The 22,745-nt window shown below is 43.4% G+C and overlaps 2 protein-coding genes across 8 annotated transcripts in view; one reads left to right on the top strand and one right to left on the bottom strand.

Moving 5' to 3' along the window:
• Positions 1 to 1,270: 1,270 nt before the first annotated feature.
• Positions 1,271 to 14,690, bottom strand: ERG28 (ergosterol biosynthesis 28 homolog). 3 transcript variants are annotated; one of them, XM_048484962.1, is made up of 6 exons: positions 14,499 to 14,690; positions 13,708 to 13,861; positions 10,897 to 10,987; positions 7,206 to 7,277; positions 2,215 to 2,333; positions 1,271 to 1,856 (listed from the first exon to the last, which is right to left on the bottom strand). In XM_048484962.1, the coding sequence occupies exons 2-6, from the start codon at positions 13,838 to 13,840 to the stop codon at positions 1,777 to 1,779; spliced, it is 495 nt and encodes a 164-aa protein (XP_048340919.1). In that variant the 5' UTR covers positions 13,841 to 13,861; positions 14,499 to 14,690; the 3' UTR covers positions 1,271 to 1,776. The 3 variants fall into 3 exon arrangements, with proteins under 3 accessions (XP_048340919.1, XP_048340918.1, XP_048340920.1); XM_048484961.1 differs by having other exon boundaries at positions 14,488 to 14,680; XM_048484963.1 differs by lacking the exon at positions 7,206 to 7,277 and having other exon boundaries at positions 14,488 to 14,591.
• Positions 14,691 to 14,732: 42 nt separating this feature from the next.
• TTLL5 (tubulin tyrosine ligase like 5) overlaps positions 14,733 to 22,745 on the top strand; it is a 163,471-nt gene continuing 155,458 nt past the window's right edge. For 2 of the 5 annotated variants that reach the window (XM_048484959.1, XM_048484958.1), the window contains exons 1-3: positions 14,735 to 14,981; positions 17,455 to 17,615; positions 21,539 to 21,645. In XM_048484959.1, the coding sequence (XP_048340916.1) occupies positions 17,542 to 17,615; positions 21,539 to 21,645 (181 nt within the window). In that variant the 5' untranslated portion in view covers positions 14,735 to 14,981; positions 17,455 to 17,541. Of the gene's footprint in view, positions 14,982 to 17,454; positions 17,616 to 21,538; positions 21,646 to 22,745 lie in introns of all 5 variants that reach the window. The other 3 variants (XM_048484960.1, XM_048484956.1, XM_048484957.1) reach the window with 3 other exon arrangements.

Genomic DNA, 22,745 nt, shown 5'->3' on the forward strand with positions numbered 1-22,745 from the left:
CATATGTACCAAAAAGGACTGTTCAATTCCAAAACACAAAGCTGTAGCTGAGGATAGGGAGTTGGAATACAATTCAGCTAATGAAAGGTAAAGTGGCCTCCGGGGCCTTCTTTCTTCAAGATATTTATAGACTGGAGGCAAGTGTTCTTAAACTTTGCCTCTATAATAGGCCAGCCCTATAGTAAGAAATAACTCCAACTACCTTTGGTGCTCTGTCAGAGATGCACCATCTTCTTCGTGATAATACAGTATTTGCTGTCACTAGAATGAATAGCAAATCTCTGGGGGGAGTAACACTCTCTTCCTGTAGGGTCAGGGGAAATGCAATGTTCCTCTTGGTTTCTTTGATTTTTCTTGCAACAGGGCATCTGCCATCACTTTCAGACAGAGGCTGATTCTGCACGGGCAACAAACATGGGAGTTAGGACACTATAAAACCCATTTTTTGGGAAGGGGACATCGCATAGGTCCTACCCTCCAAACGAGTCTGCTGTGTTTTATTTCCCCTAACCTGGGTTTTTAAAAAATTGATAAAGTAGCAACTCTTCTGAAAAATCCCAGGTTGGAGCCTCTCCTGAACAAACGGCTGTCAGGAGGTGCTTTATTTGCCTCCTTCTGCCACGCCCTCCTCAGTGAGGGAGAAGCTGCCTGCTGTTGCCAACCTATTCCAGGGAGGCCTCTTTTTCTTTTTTTTTAAACTTTGCAGGTCGTATCTGCGCAGCTACACAGGTGCAGCTGATCATATCATGGGATAATTGGCATAGCTGTGTGGGTTCAACTCTGCATGCCTGTGTAGCTATGCATGTGTAGCAGGAAATTAAAGAAAAAAGAGAAGCATCACCGTGCAAAGCACGAAAGTAACCTGGATTGTTTCCGTGGCCTCCAATCGCTGCCTGCACAGAATGGGTAAACATGAACAGGTTCCTTTATCACAACTGCAACCTGTTATACATTTGCTGTGTGAAATCAGTTGTCTTTCTCCACCCTGAGCCTGGCCCACATCCCACCTACATTCAGGAACCACTGCGATGTATACGACTATACCTGAATTTCTGTGTTAAGGAGACATTTAAGGGAAGACACCTTTGACTACTAAAAAAGGGAACTGGAACCAGAAAAGAATTGTGAGTGGATAATGAGAAGTTATGCCAAGGTATATCAATGCACAAATTTTTTTTTCCTCTGGAAGTCAAAACATCGCTGTATCCTGTGCAAAATCCAGAAAAGAAACATCTTGCGCTCTCCCCAAGACATAAACAGAAGCTGCAGCTTTGCACAATTTCCCCCTTGTTTATTCAAATCATGCTTATGGACAAATGCACAGGCTCACAATGCACTGGTTAGTGCTGTCAGTTAGTGCTGTTTTTCTAGAATAATCTCCCGTGGATCTTTGGCAGTAGTACATTTCCTCTCTGCTGGACGCCCTGAAGGGAGAATTTATTATGCGTGCTTGGCACGATTATGGAGAGGTCCCTTTCCCACCACCAAGGCTGAGGATGCCTTAAAACAGTGGCCCCCATCAGGAAAACCCTCATCTGGCTTGGGACAGCGGTTCAGGGCTGGGCTTTTGCCATTGGTCACAGATCAAGTGTTATCTGCTCCTATCAAAATCAACTGAAAATTAAAAAGATGACTGATGGAAAAGTCCCCCCCAAAAATCTATCTGATGGTTAGACCGTACAGTGAGGAGAAAAAGTCAGGAATGTAACACTTGGAAGATCATGGACTCTTGAAGATGGCTGGAAGGCAGATGGAACGGGTATGGCAGCCACAGCTTCAGTTCCTTTTCTTGTTCTGTGGTGCTTCTTCCACTTCCAGGTACTGCAGCCCGATAAGCATGCCTAGGATGGAGAAACCTGAAAAAGAAGGCAAATGAGAGGGACCAGAGAACATTTCCCCTTAATGCGACAATGACCCTGAAATACTTGTACGAGATTATCATTTGCGCTGGGATGAGGAGAAACCTACGTCCAGTTCCCTCCTTCATAGAGATCCTCAGCAAATCACTATCACTCAGCCTAACCAACCTCACAGGGCTGTTGAGAGGCTAATAGTGCAATCTGAAGCACAGTTATATCCATGAAATGCTTAGAAAGGTGTCGTTGCTTAGGACTGCACAGTAAAATGCTTTTGCAAGCTCTTTGGGGAAATAGCAGTATATAAATGTGATGATACAAACGCCAATGAAGGATGGGCTGTTAAAGTTGTACTTACTTGCCACCATGAGCGGTGCCAGGACACCAATAGTTGCAGCTGCTGTACCGTAGATAAAGACTTCAGAGAGAAAGTGGCCCAGGGCAATGAAGAAGGTCAAAAGTGTGATGTTATAGAGGCTGTCAGAGAGTACATGAAGAGAGAATTATTACGCATCACAGAGACGATACTAGGAAATGCAGAGAATAGAAAGCAAAACCAGAAAGCAAGTCAATCCATCTTTGCAATGAATAGTAGAGCCACATTCTGGACTGGCTTCTGCCTCTTTTGGAAACTACAGAGAGCTTCTGTTGCTCAAAGGGCATTATTTCAGATGTTTGGGACCCAGGATCCTGCCATACACCAGTGATCAGGTCATTCCCTAGCTTAAGAAGCACTAGTTCAAATAGTTCACTAGTTTTTTTTTTTATTTAGTGAGAATTTGTCTGCTCTTTAAATGCAAATGAGTTCTCAAAGTGGAGAACAATATTAAATACCTCAAACTGTACATTAAAAGATCCGAGGGAAAATGCTGAATTAGATCGCATCGTTGCTGACATAGTAGAGAGATGAAGGCTGCAATCCAAAAGCAGGGGGCTGAAGCCACACTGGAAGTGGTGCGAGGGTTGTGCCGGTGCACGTGCTAGGGCAGTGCTGTGCAAAGTGATATGGACACTGGCACAGAGACACTTACCCCAGCAGTGGGGCACTGTGGCTTACAAACCAGAAAGTGGTCTTCCATGCCGTTGTTCCTGCACTGCAGGAGACTGCACCAGCATGGAGAAGGGTGGAGCCAACTTCAGTTTTTGGCCCAGGAACATCTTTCTTCAGTGGCGCAGACTCACACAAAAAGGGTGGTGTAAGTCTCGCCTATGGGCTTTACTGGGGAGAAAGGAGTTTCTCCTTCTCCCTTGGAGCCCTGTACTCTGAAAGCCTCTTCACAGGCAGCATGTCGTTGTCATCCCCGGCCACTGCTCTATTCCCCACTCCCCACCCCAGTTTGGGCTGCTCTACAAATCTAACTAAATTCTACCACACATCATAAGCAGTGCAATCTTAAGCATATATACTCAGGAGTAAGTCTCACTGAATTCAATGGGACTTCCTCCCTGGTAAGCAAGCTTATGATTGCAGCCTTGGAATTTTAAGTAGGTTTTTTTTTGCCAAAGAAGAACTTAATGGCCTGTATAAATGAGTTGGAAACAGATTAATAAGAGTCTGCATAGGTTGAACACTCTAAACCACAGGTGTCAAACTTAAGAACATAAGAACATAAGAACAAGCCAGTTGGATCAGACCAGAATCCATCTAGTCCAGCTCTCTGCTACTCGCAGTGGCCCACCAGGTGCCTTTGGGAACTCACATGCAGGATGTGAAAGCAATGGCCTTCTGCGGCTGTTGTTCCCGAGCACCTGGTCTGTTAAGGCATTTGCAATCTCAGATCAAAGAGGCTCAAGATTGGTAGCCATAAATCGACTTCTCCTCCATAAATCTATCCAAGCCCCTTTTAAAGCTATCCAGGTTAGTGGCCATCACCACCTCCTGTGGCAGCATATTCCAAACACCAATCACACGTTGCGTGAAGAAGTGTTTCCTTTGATTAGTCCTAATTCTTCCCCCCAGCATTTTCAATGTATGCCCCCTGGTTCTAGTATTGTGAGAAAGAGATAAAAATTTCTCTCTGTCAACATTTTCTACCCCATGCATAATTTTATAGACTTCAATCATATCCCCCCTCAGCCGTCTCCTCTCCAAACTAAAGAGTCCCAAATGCTGCAGCCTCTCCTGATAGGGAAGGTGCTCCAGTCCCTCAATCATCCTTGTTGCCCTTCTCTGCACTTTTTCTATCTCCTCAATATCCTTTTTGAGATGCGGCGACCAGAACTGGACACAGTACTCCAAGTGCGGTCGCACCACTGCTTTATATAAGGGCATGACAATCTTTGCAGTTTTATTCTCAACTCCTTTCCTAATTATCCCCAGCATAGAGTTTGCCTTTTTCATAGCTGCCATGCATTGAGTTGACATTCCCATGGAACTATCATCTAAGATGCCCAAATCCCTTTCCTGGTCTGTGACTGATAGCACTGACCCTTGTAGCTTGTATGTGAAGTTTGGATTTTTTGCCCCTATGTGCATCACTTTGCATTTAGCTACATTGAACTGCATTTGCCATTTCTGAGCCCACTCACCTAATTTATCAAGGTCCGCTTGGAGCTCTTCGCAATCCTTTGTGTTTCTCACCACCCTACATAATTTGGTATCATCTGCAAACTTGGCCACCACGCTACCCACCCCTACTTCCAGGTCATGTATGAATAAGTTAAAGAGCACTGGTCCCAAAACGGATCCTTGGGGCCCTCCAGATGTTATGGACTACAGTTCCCATCATGCTGGCAGGGGATGATGGGAACTGCTTTCACATCCTGCATGTGAGCTCCCAAAGACACCTGGTGGGCCACTGCAAGTAGCAGAGTGCTGGACTAGATGGGCTGTGGTCTGATCCAGCAGGCTCTTCTGTTCTTATGTAGTGCAAAACATCTGGAAGGGCCGCAAGTTTGACACCTATGCTCTAAACCACAGGTGTCAAACTCACGCCCCTCCAGATGTTATGGACTACAGTTCCCATCTCTAAACCAGGGGTAGGGAACCTGCGGCTCTCCAGATGTTCAGGAACTACAATTCCCATCAGCCCCTACCAACATGGCCAATTGGCCATGCTGACAGAGGCTGATGGGAATTGTAGTTCCTGAACATCTGGAGAGCCGCAGGTTCCCTACCCCTGCTCTAAACTATCAACTCCGGCCTGAAATGGCAATTGATTCAATGTAATTTTATAATTTAAAAAACCAAATTGATTTTAACCATTCGGTCAAAAACTGTACTGCCTTGTAACCCAATACAGATGGAAGGGGGCAAATCAGCATGGGGAGGTGGCATGAATTCATGCCAATGGATTTGCCCTCCCTGGGACACTTACCCCAGTGAAGGAGCAATCACTGTAGCGACCACTGCAGTCCCCTGAGATGCCCAGATGTGGCACGTAGGGCTGCATCAGTGCTCCCACACTGTTGCCAGCCCCACCAGAGCAGAATGATGTGGCAGAAGCATTCCCAGGGGTGGAGCCAACTGTAGTCTTTTTTCACCCTGGATTTGCTGCAGGTGCACCATGGCCCTGGCCCTTGGGCTTATACTATCCTTTTGGGTGGTTTAAGTCCATTAAGCCCCTTGGAGCGCCCTCTGGTGGTGGGTTTGGGTTTTTTGTGTTTTTCACCCTCCCTGTGCAGCTGGAAAGCCCTCTGGAGGCAGCAGGGCGGCACTGCAGCGGCACCATCCCTGGCTGCCCAGGGCTCCGGATTGGGCTGCCCAAAATGTCAATCACCTTTAAGAATAAAAATTTAATTTGAAAGCTGAAGTTAATTGAAACCTTTAAAAACTTACGTTCATGATCTCTTAATGGAATCTATGCAAAGAGAATAATAGGAAATGAACTATTTTAAGATCAATCATAAATACAATAGAAAAGGTAATCTATTAGGTTGATTAAAAGTTCACAAAAGGGCTGGGGCCTGACTAGCCTATTTCAACTGGATCAACAAGTGAATGCATTATTATCATCAGTAGAGAAGTTCTGCCTGACAATATATGACCATATGCTGCGGTTTTATAGTAAGTCAGACCATTAGTCTATCTGGCTCAGTATCATATGTCTTCTCCAACTGGCAGCAGCTGTCCGGGTTTTGGAGCAGAGAAAAATCTTTCTCAAAATCTGTCAGTGGCAGATGCAATGAACTGAACCTGGACCTTCAGTATTCAAAGTGCGTACTCTGCCACTGAGCCATAATTCTTGTCCATCCGGATTACTTAACAGACCTGTACTTTCTCTCTGAATGCTACTTGAACTATGAATATTTATGACTATGAAACAACAATGCTATCTATAGACTCTTGCTGCTGGACATTTCTGAGCATTTTACAGCTCCAGTTCTAAGTATATTTACTCAGCAGTCCAGTGGGATTTATAAGTGTTTTATAAGAATGCACCTTTAAAATAAAGGATCTTGCTCAGTGTTATTATCAAGTTCTCCACAGAAAAAAATAAAAATCCACTAATTTTAGCCCGCCCCCCCGCCGTTTACAAATGACATGTGGACTGCTGGAGCAAAAATGTTGGATAATACAGAAGACTTTATGTATATATTTTAACTATTCAACACTCATTTTTTGTAAACGTAACATCTAAATTACAAAATAAGAGATTATTTAAATTAATCTCTTTTTTTCTCCTTTTGCTTATTTGTGTCATTTCACTGAGGACAAAGTTTTCCCTTTCCACTTGTTGTTTGTTTAGGATTGCTCTTGGTGTGGGAAGAAGCTGAAATCTGTTTCTTCAAAACACACAATCATTTTCATGGTGATATTGACATTTATCCTAGTCTCTCGTTTGGACACAGAAGTGTGATTGCTACAGGAAAAGGCAAGAAGAGGGCTTGCATTTATTCCATTTGGTCATTTAATCCTACTGTCTGTTAATGGCTACATATTTTTATTTTTTTGTTTGATGTTTTACCCCACCCTTTCCCAACAAGTCGAGCTCAGGGCAGCTTCCAATAAATACAATATGAATAGTAAAACAATTAAAAATAAATTAAAACTCCAATAATAAAACTTAAATACATTATACTCCAGTCAGTAAAACACAATGCTGCCAAAACGCAATGGGGCTCCAATCATAAGGAAGAATTAACATTAATAGAAATAGGGACGCTACCATAATAATAATAAATAGGGGAAGACAAAATGTGTGCAATCTGGCTAGCTAAAAAAAAGTATCACCCTTTAAATTTCTGTATCTTATTTTAAACAGACAGGCCAGTGTACAGTAATCACTGCCTATTATAGTCTTTAAAAATCTTTATGGGTCTGTCAATTTACCATTTCTCACAACAAAGCTCTGGGGAAGGAAGCAGGTTATTTGGAGCATTTGGTGTTCCTTTAGAAGAATAGCTCACCTTTGAAGGATCTGTACAAATAGCCCCTTCTCAGCATGCAGTTCCTTGCCACTCTGGGTAATGGAGTTGAAGCTGCCAACGTCAGTGATAAAAATAAGCCATTTGCGGCTTTTCACACATTACTCTTGTTGAGCCAGCTCAGCTGAGGGCGGTTGAATTGGCTGATGGGTCTGGAACAGAATCCTGAGCTAAGTTCCATCAATTGTGCCTGCCTGTCCAAATGCACAGAGGGGAACGGGGACAGCACAATGCTTTCAAAGGAGCGCAAGTGCTGCCGAAACAGCTACATTTTACTTAAGTCTGTGGGAAGGATTGAACTGTAAATAACTGGCATTCTGAAAGCATAACCTGTCCTTTTTCATTGTAAAGAAGTAAAATTCAAGGTGCATTTTTAAGTTTACCATTTAACGAATGAAGTTTTTAAGTTAAAAAAATGATACTAAAACCCCCACCTTGGGTGATTGTTTTGCATTTTGACTCCCTTTCCATCCAAAGGGAAAGAAGGCTAGTTGCTGCAACTCAGCCACAGCTTGTGCATTTCTGCATATATTTGTGTGGGACTGCTTCACTTGTGAGACTGCTCCCTTCCAAAGGTGATGATGATTTTTTATCAATGGGGATGTTTTAGCAAGGACTGGTGCAGTAGAAAAAGTGGGAAGGATGGTCTGGGAAGGCCACAGGAACAGAACAACACGAACCGAGGAGAAGCAGCTGGCGCACTACACACCAAAGCCCTGACTGTTAAACACTGGGATTTCTTCCTAGCATCTTGCACAAATCCTATACCAGGTTCCATTCAGTTTTTCATTATCATTGGCTGTTCACAAATCAAAGCTAAAAGTATTTCCATCTGAAAACCTTCGAGGTAGGCTCACGGGTGTTCCTTATCCTCTCAGACTATGCCCTTGTAACTCTCAGGATAGTGAAATCTTACCACATATTCTTCTTTCCTGCAAGTTTTGCCATCGTGAGCGTCAACAGAGGATTTCTCCTCTATTGTCGAAATTTAGAGGCAGTACAGAACAGTCCAGCATACATTTTTTTCTTAGAAGACAAAAATGTCAGGGTCACATTAGAAGTTGTGAAATTTCTGGCAGAGCTTTTCAGAATTAAAAACCAGAGATCTCAAGCAGTTGTTCCCCAGTTGCAATATTTTGCTCCTAAGTCTATGTAATATTACTCCTTTTGTTCTTTTAATCTATGGACCTGTTTGCTAATGTTTTCTGCTGTATGTATGTTTTTACGGGTCAAGGGACCGTAATAAATGTTATTATTACACCAGGTTCTCACATGGTGCAGTACATGCAATGTATACTGAACTCTAAGAGAATACTGAAGATTTCCTGGGAGGTTAATACAACCTTAGCAACACAAATAAACAAGACATATTGGTTAGAGATGTCCTAGAGAACTACATAGGGAAAGAGAACTACATAGGGAAAGAGAAAGAGTTTTCCTGAGCAGTCTTAAGACTCCTCACACACAGAGTCACATAGTTATTTCCAAAAGAAGAAAAGCCAGTCTTCCAGTCTGCCCCGAAGCATGATCACTGCCAAGCGTCACTGAGACTTGCTACCAGCTAAGTATGGCTATATTTGTAGCATCACCCTAGGGCTGTTTACCCCAAAGTCAAGCCTGCTGAACTCCTGGGAAATATGCATAAGTTTGAAGCATCAATCAGTCAGTCTTTGACATACTTCATCAGACAGCAGTAGAGGATGTCATTCTATTGCAAGATAGCTGGGGATGGGAACATGTGGATATGGAAAAGTAGTGAGAACATAAAGGACAGGGAAAGGTTTCTCAGGGAGGGAAGTATTTCCAAAATGCCCAGAATAGCAAAAGACAGTCTCTATACATATATATATTCTGTTTAATGAAACCAGAGCAGGCATACCTTCTATATTTTTATTTATTTACTTCAATCAGATCCCACAACCCCCCCACCCCCACCCTTGGGGACTGAAAGCATCTTAAATCATTCGCTTCTGCTTCATTTTATCCTCACAACAACTTTGTAAGGTGGGTTAGGCTGAGGAAGTCTGACTGGTCCAACGTCACCCAGCAGACTCCTATGGCAGAATAGGGATTTGAACCTGGGTCTCCCAGGCCCTAGTCCCACACTTGAACCACTGCATCACGTTGGTTCATGTGTCCCAAATACATTAAAAGATCTCCGATTAACTTGAACAAAGTATTGTCGAAGGCTTTCATGGCCGGAATCACTGGGGTGTTGTGTGGTTTCTGGGCTGCATGGCCGTGTTCTAGTAGCATTTTCTCCTGATGTTTTGCCTGCATCTGTGGCTGGCATCTTCAGAGGATCTGATGGTAGTAAAGCAAGTGGAGAATATACACCTGTGGAATGTCCAGGGTGGGAGAAAGAACCATTTGCCTGTGAACAAGTGTAAAGAGTGCAATTAGCAAGCTCGATTTGCATGTGTTGGGTGGGATCCACCCATTTAGCATGTGAGTAACCATGAAGATAGCATAATCAGTTAGTGAGGGCATCTGCATTGTAGTAGCCTGGCCTTTTGATTGCTTACTGTCTGGAGACATCCTTTGTCTGGGTGGTGTTCATTAGCCACTGTCTTGATGCTAGTGTTTTTCAGGACTGGTAGCCAAATTTTGTTCATTTTCATGGTTTCTTCCTTTCTGTCGAAATTGTCCATGTACTTGTGGATTTCAATGGCTTCTCTGTGTAGTCTCAGAGTAGTCCAGAATTTCTGTGTTTTCAAATAATATTATGCGCCCAGCTTGGTTTATTGCGTGTTCTGCTATTGCTCATTTTTCCGGCTGAATTATTCTGAATTAGTCTTGAACAAAGTTTATCAGCTACTTAGAAATTCCTTAATCCATCAAGTGTAAATCTTCAGCTTTGTGCTTTTGTCACACAGCCCTTCGATTAGAGTTCAGTACGAGACAGTTTCATCTTCGGTCTTCTTGCAGAAGCCGTCCTCTTGTCATAGTGACAAAGGATGCAGCTGATGTTATACTAAAGCAAACCTATCATCCTCTATCAAAGCAGCCTAGCTAAATGAATATACAAGTCTGCCCTGTCCATCCATACTTTTCTCAGAAACCACTACCTCTGATGCAAAACATATGAATGGAATCAATATTCTGCAAACCTAGTAAAAAAACCACTTGCTGGAATACTGATGTCTGGCTTGCTATCTGCTGGAAGAGGAGAAAAATTAGGAGCAAGAACTACCAGACTGTGGCCACACAGCCCAACAAACCCACAACAGTCAAGAGGAGAATCCACTTTAGTGATTCCAAACCATAGATCAAACACGTAACATTTAAAATTAACTAGCTATATCTCTGCCATGGATGTTCATTGGTTTACTTAGCCCAGTCACTCTCTATCAACCTACCTACCTCACAAGGTTATTGTTGCTGTGAGAGTCAAATGGAAGAGGGAAGCATGATGCCGCATGCTACTTTGGACTCCCATTGGGGAAAAAGGTGGGGTAGATATAAATCTCCATGTCTATTTTCCACCCTTTGTCAACAAAGTATTTCAAGAGAATAATAGTTATTTCTTTTTCCAGAAGCTACTTGACCAGAGCTTAGGAAACCATGGTTGCTTGCATTTGCCTACAGGGAATATTAAAGAATTGTCATATACATATAATTTGGAGCGGGGGGGTATAAGGCTCTGCTCCAGTTCAGCATTCTTTTTACATACGTCTTGTTACGGATGTCAATGGCACAGTAGCAGCGAATCACAGATGACAGCAGGGTCCAGATACCAAAGGTCCGAGCCTGGAGGCCATTTACTGTGCAGAGAAAACAAATATTGAATCAGAGCACCTTCTTTTCTGGTCTCTTCCCTCTCCAGCAAAAAATTAAAGCCAACATGCTGGCACGAATCAATATATTTGGAAAGCCTTCGAAATGAAGATTGTTATCTCCCACTGTCATTGGCAGTTCACTCTTAACTAGTGCCTAGCCAACACCAGCAAAACTGATATTCATGCAGAATTTAAGTTGGGGAAGGGGCTGACATTTAAAAAATGACAACAACACAGGTAATACAGTCCTTGAGCATTGGATGGGGATGATAGTACAAACTTTGGAGGAGGGACAGGAAGGGCTGGCAGTAGATTGAAAATGGTAAGAAGGGACTGGCAATGACATACCCAATAGCCATCTATGATGTGTGTGTAAAGTGCAGTCAAGTTCAAACCAACTTATGGCAACCCTGTAGGGTTTTCAAGGCAAGAAAGTAACAAATGTGGTTTTCCATTACCTGCCTCTGCATAGCGACCCTGGTTTCCCATCCAAGTACTAACCAGGCTGACCCTTCATCAGCTAGCCTGGGCACTATCCATGATAGCATCTATTTTCCTAGGAAAACATTCCAAACACCTGTGCTTTCTATGAGGAAAGAAATGCAGTTCTGTATCAGTTCTGATATGTGCCTTTAATATTACCAAGGAGTGATTCCCTTCAATGGGAACTCAAAAAAATGATGTTATCTGGGCTGTTGAGTGACAGAAACACATTTCCTCTAGCTGTAATGTCTGGGTGGTCTGGAAACTAAGCTTCTAAGGGTTTGGGAGACTCTTAGGCCCACTCCACACAGGCCAAAAACAGTGCTCCTGGAATAGTAAAAACATGGTGCTGTCTCTGCAACAAGGCAGCACTGTCCCCTCCCCCCCCCCCCACTGGTGGGGAAATTTTTGAAACTTGCTCAATGAGCTAATCTTTTAAAAAACAGCGTTTTGAACCCAGTGCTGAGCGAACGGCACCGGGTCGGAGGAGCCACTTTTGGGCGCCTCCATTTTGTTTGCCAACTTACCTTCTCTTTCCCACACAACTCCGCAAGGATGAGGGGAAACACCTCCTGCTCTCCAACCCCCAAGGAGTTGCCATGGCCATGGGAGCGCATCCCCTTGTCTCTGCGGAGCTGCACATTGAAGAGAAGATTACAAACAGAATGGAGGCTCCTCCGTGTGAAGGCACCTCTGCGGGCTGTGGCAGCTCCAGGACTACCCACACAGGAGCTATGCATCCACTCAGAGCAATTCTTCTCTGTTTTTGGGTTCAGTGCTAGTTCCTGAAAATTGGCTTGAAAGATTTAGAGGCCCTAGAGCATGTACAATGTAGGGTGAAATAAGGGCTGCTTGACCCATTACCTACTTGAAGTGGAAAAATGGATTTAACACTCTACATTTACATACTCTGAACAGTAATAATGGATTCCTGCTATCCACCTCATGTGGTGGAAAGTTCCATCAACTCACAACTGACTCCAGGTTACCCCATGGGCTTTTCAAGGTAAGAGATGTCCAGAGGTTATTTGCCATTCCCTGCCTCTTTACCTTGGTATTCCTTGAAGGTGTTTCATGAATATACTAACCAGGGCTGACCTTACTTCACTTCTGAGACTGGGCTAGCCTAGGCAATACAGGTCAGGGTCCACCTCATATATAAATGATGAAATAAATACAACTATCTCATGTTGTGGAGTATACCAGAGGTGTATACATGGGGTCATTACACACTAGCCATTTAGTCTAGACTCTAGAGTAAATAATTTGTCATCTTAGTTTTAATAAAGAGTCTAGATGATGTCAACCAACTGCACTCCAGCATATTCCCCTTCATTTTAAATGCAGTTGCAACATCAGCTGCAAATGTGGACTGACAAAATCAAAACTTTTTTCCTTTAATTTTTTGTTTTTGTTTTAAACCACCTCCATTCCTCACACTAATTAACTACTTGCTGTTAACTCTATGGAAATTCAATTAGCTCTTGTTGGGGATGGGGCTTTAACTATTGCTTTTTTCTTTGCTGACTATTTACCTTGATGATTGTAGTTGCACACTTATGCCATTTAAAAAAAAATTAGTGAACAACCACTTTGACTACAAAAGGGAAAATAAAGATTAATTAAAAATTTACACTGTGCCCCAGAAAAGGTACTGATTAAATTCCATTCAGGAATTGTCCTGGAGAATGAAAGGAAATAATTACATAAGGAACAACAGGATCAACAATTTCAGCAGAGAGGTTCTGGGAGAACTGGAATATTTGTTGAACAGCTCATGCTAATATTAAAAAATAATTGCTTTTAAAATGCCAGAAGACTTCTGTTTATTTTTGTCTAACAGAACATGTCAGTATAGTAAGATTTTGCTGGATATTACGAGCAACATAGTGTTACATTAAGTGAAATGTGGAACACTCATTACAATTCCACTTGCAGGTGTCTGGAGAAATATTTCAGCAGTGCAAGAAGGTCATCACATTGAAGTGACCATGGTTTGCCAGCTGAGTAATGCACGAAGTTACCTTTAGTTGTCACTGACTGATGAAGGAGAAATAATGAGGGCTACTTTTTGTGTTTCAGTGGCAGGTATCAGGCAAAACACAAGCAACAACACTGATGATGGTAGATGAGATTTAAATAAAAATTTCTAGAGATCAAAGCAAGACACAGAGCATTCCAGTGCTTCCAGCAGTGCAAATATGATAACCTGTGCCCCTTACCAAGGCTTGGTTTGCCAGTGTACAGTTTCTCAGAGAGGAAGCTGTGATCTCTGAAGCTTTGCACTGTGTTCCCCATGGCAATGATGGATACCATAACTAGCCAGCTACGAAGAACATTCAGAAATCGGCTCATCTTCAAGCAGCACCACAAAACCTGCTCAGGGGAACAAAAGAAATGTCTAGAATTTGTGCTATCATGCCTTGTAACTCATATGATCCTCTTTCACCTGTATACCTTCTTCTAAACCAGGCACTACAGGGCACAGTTTGCCTAAGGGACCCTCAGTTCATCATAAAGCATGTCTTAATGAAAACAAATGTAGAAATCCTACACACAATATCCACAAAGATAGTGGTATAAAGAATGATTCTTCTGATCAGAAAAAAACACACCATTGGTTGCAATCCTGTGCCCAGTCAATTTGGGAGTAAGCCTCCATGAGCTTTCTTCTGAATAGGAGTGGTTACATGTCTTCGTGATCAATCAGTTTGCATTCTAAACCCATAACCAATTGCAGAAACAATTGCTTGCTGCATCGCCCTACCAAAAGCAGAAGGGTACTGGTTGATTTCTCAACTGTTCCTCACTGCCATTTTCGACTAAATGCCCTGATATTTAATACTTGCTGAAATAATTATATCCTCCGAAATGGTGTCTCTCCCATTCAGATCCTACACCGCAGCCACCAACTATATTGCCTCCAGAGTTATCCCGTGCAAATCGCGCACCGCCGCCGGCAATCTCCCCCAACCCCACCCGTCAGTAGCCACACTCCCTACCTGGTCCTCACCCGCAGCAGCTCCTTTATCTCTCCTCCAGCCCAAAGAGTAGTAACCCCGCCCCTCACAGCTCAGTGGTCCGCTGTCAGACGCGCGCTCGCTTCTTATTGGACACTCATCTGCTTTCCTCCCCTCCGCGCCTCCTCGGTGGATAGCCGCTTGTGCCAATCCAATGCTCTAAAACCTTCCTAAGACGTTGTGACGTCAACTTCGAATAAGGCGGGCGGGTTAGGAGGAGCTTTTGCCCCGTTCCGATCTGATTTGTACACGGCGCCATGTTAGAAGAGGCAAAAGAGGGCAAACTCGGGGCGTCCGGGCTGTTACTGCGCACGCGCGGGGAGCGGAGCCCCGGGCGGGAGCGGGAGAGGCGGCGCTTGCGTAGAGGCGCCTTGGAGAAGGGAGGGGCGGTTGCTTGCTGGTTGTTGTAGTAACAGGCGAAGCGCCGGCAGGAACCGCGGTCGCCGGCCGGGCCCCAGAGGGAGATGAAGCAGCAGGTACGGTGCTTGGGGGCTGGGAAGCGCTGGCTGCACGGAGCTGGCTTCGGAAGAGCGCTGGGCCTCGCTGGGCAGGTGGAGGGGCTTTGGCGCTTCACCAGATGAATCGGCTTCCTCTCGTGCTTCTTCCCGGTCTCCCTCCCCAGGACTTGTCAAACGCCTGTTCGATTCGGCCGCGGACCCTTCCGGAGGACAAGGCCTGGCCAGAGGAGGCCCTGAGGGTCCCAGCAGCAAAGCCTGCAGAGTTTCTAAGCGCTCGTGCAGACAGGGGACCAGGAAAGACCCTTTAACTCAGTCACAGGCTTCACCCACATATTGCCGGATATTGCACCGTCCTTGCTCTAGTCTAAAGCAGTTATTTGTTGCAGAGCTGCCTTATCCACAGAGCTGCTGTGGCACAACTCAATAAGTGGGGGCTCCCGTGCACGCGAAGACTGGCGATCTCCTGGCACTGTTCTTTCTCCCTTGTGCTTTTTGGATGTCTAGCCTAAGGGTGCCTGCTACAGTTAAAACTGATTGCCTGTTACATTTATGGAGTTTCAAATAAGCTCTTTCTGAGGAGATAAGGGGCATAGCCATGTGGCATGTCTTGAATTAAGTGGCTTAGCCATAAGTGGCATGTCTTAAATTAATAAATACATGTTTCATTGCACAGAAGGAATTTGGCTGGTTCCCAAGAGCACCCAGCTGAGTGAGGAGATGGTACTGAACTGACTGTGGTTGCTTCCACATGTTGTCTTTTATTGACTTTTCATTGTGCTATAGCAGCTGGATTTTCCTCCATGGATATGGTAGTCCTCAGCAAGCAATTACTCTAGAGCAAGGACAGTGCAGTATCCAGTAACAAGAGGAGGCAGCCTGTGACTGAGTTAAATTCTTGATTTTTTGGGAATAAGTCTCCTTCTCAGTCTTTACCATGGTTTCCTGATATTAAGATCTATCTATGCCATTGCTTGTGCAGTAGGTTGAATTTGGTGAATGAGACAAGTTAACGTGTGGGACAAGTCTATACAAAAAGTTATATTATGTAATAAGTCCAATACAAACATGTTTGACTGCCAAATTGTAGTTGGGTTAGATACAGGGGCCAGCATTGAACGGTGATATTCCTATTTTGTGGGAAAGTTGCTGGTGATTTCTGCCCATTGTCTGCTCCTGTAGTGGGCCCCTGCTTTGGCCACTATGATGTTCCAAAGCTCTGCTGTCTCCCAGGAACATTAAGGGGGCTCAGTGGCCTGCAGTAGGAAGGGGACATGGAAGAGCCCTACTTTGTGAAGGCCATGGATGGTTAGGTATGCGCCAGAAAAGTATCTAATGCTATCAAGCGCATTAGCAAAGGTGCTGTTAAACCGATTCAAAGTGAAGGCTTCTTCCTGTAGAGAAGATGTGCACAGGAAGACGGGGTTGAGCTCTTTGTCTGGTCTCGCTTTGCACCCAAAAAGCTGTTTTCCCGATTACTTTTCTCCTGGCTGGACTCAAAGGTTAGAAATAAGTCATACCAGGAGAAAATCACCAGAGACAAAGCAATTTGGAGTGAAAGAGGTAAAGGCAGAGCAAAGGATGGGCATAATAAAGCTGCTACAGCCTGTTGTTCCTCTGTTTGTTTGTTTGTTTGTTTGTTTGTTTTATTTAATTCTTTAATTCTTTAATTCTTTAATTATTTAATTGAATTATATACCGCCCTCCCCTTGAAGGCTCAGGGCAGTGTCCAACAATCAAATACAGACATTTAAAATCCATTAAAAACAATCAATCCCCACAGAAATAAGGAACCATAAATACATAATTTACATAATTTCAGATGGCAAAAAAATTCTTCCCCCCCCCTTCCTTGCGCTCACGGGAGGCCAGTTGTTCATGATAGCAGATTTTCGATGTTATCCTGGCCAGCCAAATGCCTGATGGAACAGGTCTGTTTTACAGGCCCTGCGGAAATTCTGTATGTCCTGCAGGGCCCTGATCTCACCTGGAAGCCTGTTACACCAGGTAGGAGCCAGGGCTGTAAAAGTCCTGGCCCTTGTAGAGGCCAGCCGGATCACTTTGGGGCCAGGGACCACCAGAAGGTCCGCCTTCGCGGCCACATCTGTACTGCCACTGTGTCTGGTTAGACCCAGAGATATCAGTGTGTGCTGATTTGAAGGAGAGGAAGTCATATCTGCTGCAATTTCTGCGAGAAGCGCTTGTGCAATTGTGGTCTAAGAGGCCACTGCTAGACGCCATGATTTATTCACATGTGTATTCTGCCATTCTTGATGAGGGTGACACATTTCAGTTTTTCCTAGTAAGGATCTTAAGAAAAAAATGATTTGGCCTAGCATCAGGATTGAGAGAGGGTACGTACTTGGGTTTTTCTGCACTCAAATTCAACAGTCTTGCTATGGGTCGCAAACTAATGAATCTCTGATAGGCAGAAATGCTGCAGGATTGCTCTAAGGTGCTTTGCTCAGTTTTTTCTGCTTTGTTTTGTCTATAGAAAACTGCCCTGGCTAGATCTAGTAATTCTGCAGGGAAGTGTTTGAGAGGCCACTGTTTCCAGGCTCTATGAAAACGTGTACAGGCAATGCCAGTTGGGATGGCTCGGGACTTGGAAGAAACGGGCTCATCTTCAGAAGAAGATGTCGTGGAAGGGCCAGAGTAAGTCAAAACATGCAGCTCTGTCAATTAAATAATGCATCTTCCAGGATTAATTCCAATTGATATCTGTGGGATCTTTCAAAACCATTTTGTTCTGTAATTGTGGATGCAGGAGGTGAGAGCCAAGGGAATGTCATGATCCTCTTCCGTTTCTGATTGGTCATGCCATTTATCTTCCACAGGTTTTCTTGTGTTATTAATAGGAGCTAGGAAAGTGAAAGTAGCTCATAGATATTGCTTAGCTTATTGGTCTACCTCTATTTATGCTTTCTACTGACCCCTCCCGCATATCTTCAGAGCCTCCTCTTTCTTTTGCTGAATTTTGGAGAAGATTATAAATAGTGGGAATCTCTTACAGTCTCTGTACCACAGTGTAAATGAGAGTAATCTCTGCTTTTCCCCTCAATCCTCAGCATGTGCCCAAAAACTTGAAGGAGAGATGTGGCCACCTAATTGTTACTGATGTTTGGAAAAAACAGTTCTATATGAAGATTTGTTACATTCTTTCAGCTGCAGTGCAACTGTGAGCTTGATGGGGGCGGGGTGCTGACCATTGTTCTTGTCAGTGGTCCAGGCAAACAGATTTATGGATATCTGAGAATGAACAATAGCCTATATTGAGTTGTGGGAATGGCATGGTTAAATGGTATTTGAGTCCAAGTAGTAGGATGTTGTTTCTTCATGTGTTGTTTTTTGAAGGTCCAGTTTTCTAAAAAAATATTTTGAGCCTTCAACCATAGGGAAAGGATAGGATAGAATCAAAAATAAATGGCTGACATCTGGTTCATTTTTCAGCTACAGTGGAACCTCGGTTTTCGTTGGTAATCCATCCGGCGACACTCGGCGAAAACTGAAACTGCCGAAAACCAAGGCTATGCCGTTTGTGCATGCACTACACAAATGGAGTAGCAAATTTTTGCAAAAAGCGTAAATTTATGCAAACGGCATAGCCGAAAACCGAGGTGCCCGGCAAAAACTGAGGCAATAAACGGCCGGGGGCGACCGACGAAAACTGAAGGCTACGATTACCGACGTTCCACTGTATTTGGTGGCATTGTGAACTCCTGGTGTCCACTGTGGTACTGAACGGATTACATGAATTCCCTTGTCACTTTTGCTAAGGGTTCAATTTTAACTCATTCAGATAAAGTGCCATCAACTCAAGCAGGATGTAGATTCCACCTCCAACTGGGGTGCATTGTCTACAATGCTTTCTTGAGGTTTTTTTCATGGTTATAGTTTGTTCAGAACTATCATTTTCCTTTTGAAGGTAAACATTTTAACCCCTTTGATAGTGCAATTAAATATGCTTTGGCAGATATTTATTATTATTAATATTCCCTGGAATGCTGTTCTCATCAAAGTGTGGCACAGGTCAGCAGCACATCGGCAGGGGCTTCGTGTTCCCTGTACATCCAGGGAGGTTTCTCGTTGTGCTTGAAGCCATGGGGCACTTCCTGCAGTATGTGGATAACTGGATTATTCTCCTGGCATGGCCTGCTGTCCAGCATGTCAGTTAATATGCCACATAACTAGGGGTCATGCGAAGGATCAGCACCTCAGTCACTTGGAAACTTGTCTGAACCTGCTGTCCTTGCTGTAAATCCTCAGGGCAGGGCTTAACCTAAAGCCTCTTCCTGCAGTCTCAACTTTATTCCCATTTATGTAAGGCTAGACACTACAATCCTCTCTTTCTTAACCTGTTACCTCAGGTTCCTAACTTAACAACTGGGTAGGCGGGGTCATTGTGGAAAAGATGCCGATTGCTTAATGAAGACAAGGGATTTTGAGGTCAGAAGCATTCTGTGTATGCAAAGCAAACGTAAAGGCTTGGATCCACTGGGAATGTCCACAAAGATTTCAATCTGTGGAGTGTGACTTCCTTCCTTCCTCCTCTATAGTAAAAAATGCTCCTTCAAAACACTACCCCTGTAGACCAGGGGACTCCAGGATCAGTAGGAGGGGGAAAGTCTGTAACAAGAGGGAACATTGTCATTGTTTGCCCCGCTTTTCTGTCTGTGGAAATCTCCATTCAATCAAAGTCAGAACTGTGGTGTCACCTTCTATGTATGACTCCTGATAGCAGAAACACATGGGGTTCCTCAAAAGCCCTGCATTATTCAGTAGGGAAGATCATATTGCTGTGCTAATTAGTATGCTGCTTTCAATAATTTGATGACACATTTAAGAATGTATATTGCAATTAAGTTCTGCTCAGGGGGCATATTCGGTAGTATGTTACATGGTGTTTTTACTGTCAATCCAAAGGGAGGAGGGCTGAAGCTGCATTGAAAATGGTGGAAGAGTTGCGCCTGTGTCTGTGCCACCAGTATTGCGTAAAGTAGCACGGATATCAGTGCTGAGGGACTTACCCCCTGCAGCCAGCTGCTGCAGCACCCAAACACAGAAGCTGGACCCTTCGGTGGTTGACTGCTGCTGCAAATACCTGCGCTGGTGTGGATGAGCATTCCAGGGGCATTCTTGGAGGCAGAGCTGACTTTAGTTGGCTCCCAGTGCATTTTTAGTCCGGGAACAAAACAAAATCAGTTTTTGCTATGGGCTTTCCTGGGGAAGAAACGAGTTTCTCCTTCTCCCCTGGGGCCCCCCCCCCCCCCCCGCGCCGATTGCCTGTTTGGAGGCATGGTGGCAGCGCCGTCTCTGAATGTTGCCCTACCCTCCCCCCTTTTGGTTTGGGCTTCCCGCCTGAAGATTTACGCGTAGAAAAGGGGTTCCATTTTGTTGCATTGACAGTACTTTTGGAAGTGAGCACTAATTCAGGTTTACTTGCTTCCTGGTTTAGGATTTTAAAAAACTTCTTGCCATCAGATCTTCTGATTTATCCTGTGGATATGAGAGATTGAAGTTTCTTGTGCAAAAGGACACTAATTTGTAGAATTAATTCCTTGCACAGATCACTGATCACTGTGGTGTTGTTGCAAGTAGTACTTGCAACAAAATGGAAAGCAGGTGAATGCCCAAGCCAAGAGAACTGGGAAAATAAACTAATATGCAGTAATGGCAGAATTAACAAGCTTTGTGAATAAGTGACCAATCAAGAATTTCCAGAAAAATGGAAATTATATTATTGACATTATCCTCCCCACCTGCCCAATGTCAGTTGTGAAGTATATTGCCAAAATGATGTACATGTGTCATCAATAACCTTCATGATATATTATATTGAAAAGAAGTTTAAAGGAAAGCAGATAAACACTTAATCACATGATGAAAGAAAATAATATGCCAACTCAATTTTTATTATGTGAAAATACTTTTAGAACTGTGTAGTAGTTACTATCCATTCGTTTTGGTTATCTATTTTAGATTATTTGAAAAAAAAATTAGTATTGTTCATCATCATTGCTTGGTTATTCAGATACTGCATCTGGGTTTTTTAAATTTTTATTAAATTATTACAATATGCACCATTGTATGGTCATTATGACATTTCTGTTAATAATAACCAGTATTAGTAATTTTTTTAAATTTTTAAGTAATATTATATATACAATTTTTCTTTTTGTCCTTAGGACAAATTGTAACTATTGTTTTAACCCCATTTTTTCATTTTTCTGTCTGTTTATGTCATTACTAAAAAGAGTATTTTTCCCTTTTTTATTTTCATTAATAACAAATAGAAACATCTATGTAAAATATATGAAACAAGAATAGAAATAATATAAAAAATATAGACTGGATTGTGCCAAGGTTGGATTGCGCTCATGTGCTTCAGCCATTGCCTTCATCAGTGCTTTAGATTTTCATTGGGCAATACAAACTGGTGGTTTTTGTTCTGGAACCCTGAAGTCTTTATTTCCTGTTGAGTTTTTTAAAATTCTGTATGGAATAGGTAAAGTAGATCCCCTTCATAATTAGAATTTCTTGGGTGTATATATATACATAACTGAGTCTTGTTGGTCCAGGGATCACCCGTGTATCATGTGGACAGGTGGATACAGAAGGATTCCAATCTTGGTGTTTCATGCAGAAGCTATCCTAACAAAGGACAGCTACATTCGTTTGATTGGAGGTAAGTACAGTAATTTCTGGGCAACATTCTCTCAAAAAATCTGCATAGAGGAATGACCAAACAAGAACAATTATTTGAAAAACGTGATCTCTTTTTTCCCCCACGTGACAAATAAAGGAGCTCTCCAGTTACCAGATGTCAGTCAGTGACATGAATTCAGCCACGCAGTGTGGAAGGTTTAGGGGCATTTAAGAGAGGGCATATGCTTTGGCCAATTCCCTCTTTCCAGTACGTGCCTCTGCTTTGCCGCATGTGTTGTTCTTGAGAGTTTGCTGACCCAGGAACAAAATTTCAGGATGTTATGTGGGCTGTAGTGGCAAAGGACAGCAGTAAAGTTCTGCTCCAAAAATTAGGTAGATGTTAATTTCTGGGTTTTTAAAAAAAATTTCAGTGGGGTTGAATTAAGCATATGCTTATTGTACTCTGTTGCTTAAAATTAATTAGAAGTTACAGAAGATTGCAAGAATTATTACTGTAGCACCATCAATATAAATAGCACTTTACAGAGTGCAAGAAAACAAATCCCTACCCCAAGCAACTTTCAATCTGAAGGCTAAACAGGGGAGGAATGGCCATTCATTGGAGTTATGCATCCTTATGTTTTGTTTTGGTAGGAGAAGGAGATTAACAACCTAATCTGGGTGGGGGTGGGGTGGGGAGAAAGGACTCCTGGGAGTGGCACAGGCCACAAACCAGTGTGTTTGCCCACCCTGCTGGTGTAAGGAACCCCTATGCCAGTGGAGAGAATAAAAACAATGGCTGGTGGGTGCTATACAGCTCTGTGGCACCCACACCTGGAAGAGCCCATGACTTTAAAGCTATGCTGGCATAGGAAAGCACGCTGGTACAGTGCGGGATGGGTGGGCTGGTGGAGTTCCCAGGGGTGTAGCCAACTTTAGTCTGCTTCCACCAGGCTTCCAACCAGAGAATGTCCCCCACCCTGGCCACAGATTTATGCCACCCAAAAGTGTGGTGTAAGGCTGTTTGGTCTATGTGGCTGTTTGGGCAGTAGGAGGGTTTTTGAATTTTCCTCCTTCCTGCACTGCCTAAAACCCTTTTGGAGGTCTATTAAACCCAGAGAATGAATTAATGAATAAATA

Source organism: Sphaerodactylus townsendi, linkage group LG02, assembly GCF_021028975.2.
Source record: "Sphaerodactylus townsendi isolate TG3544 linkage group LG02, MPM_Stown_v2.3, whole genome shotgun sequence".
Classification (NCBI taxonomy): Eukaryota; Metazoa; Chordata; class Lepidosauria; order Squamata; family Sphaerodactylidae; genus Sphaerodactylus; species Sphaerodactylus townsendi.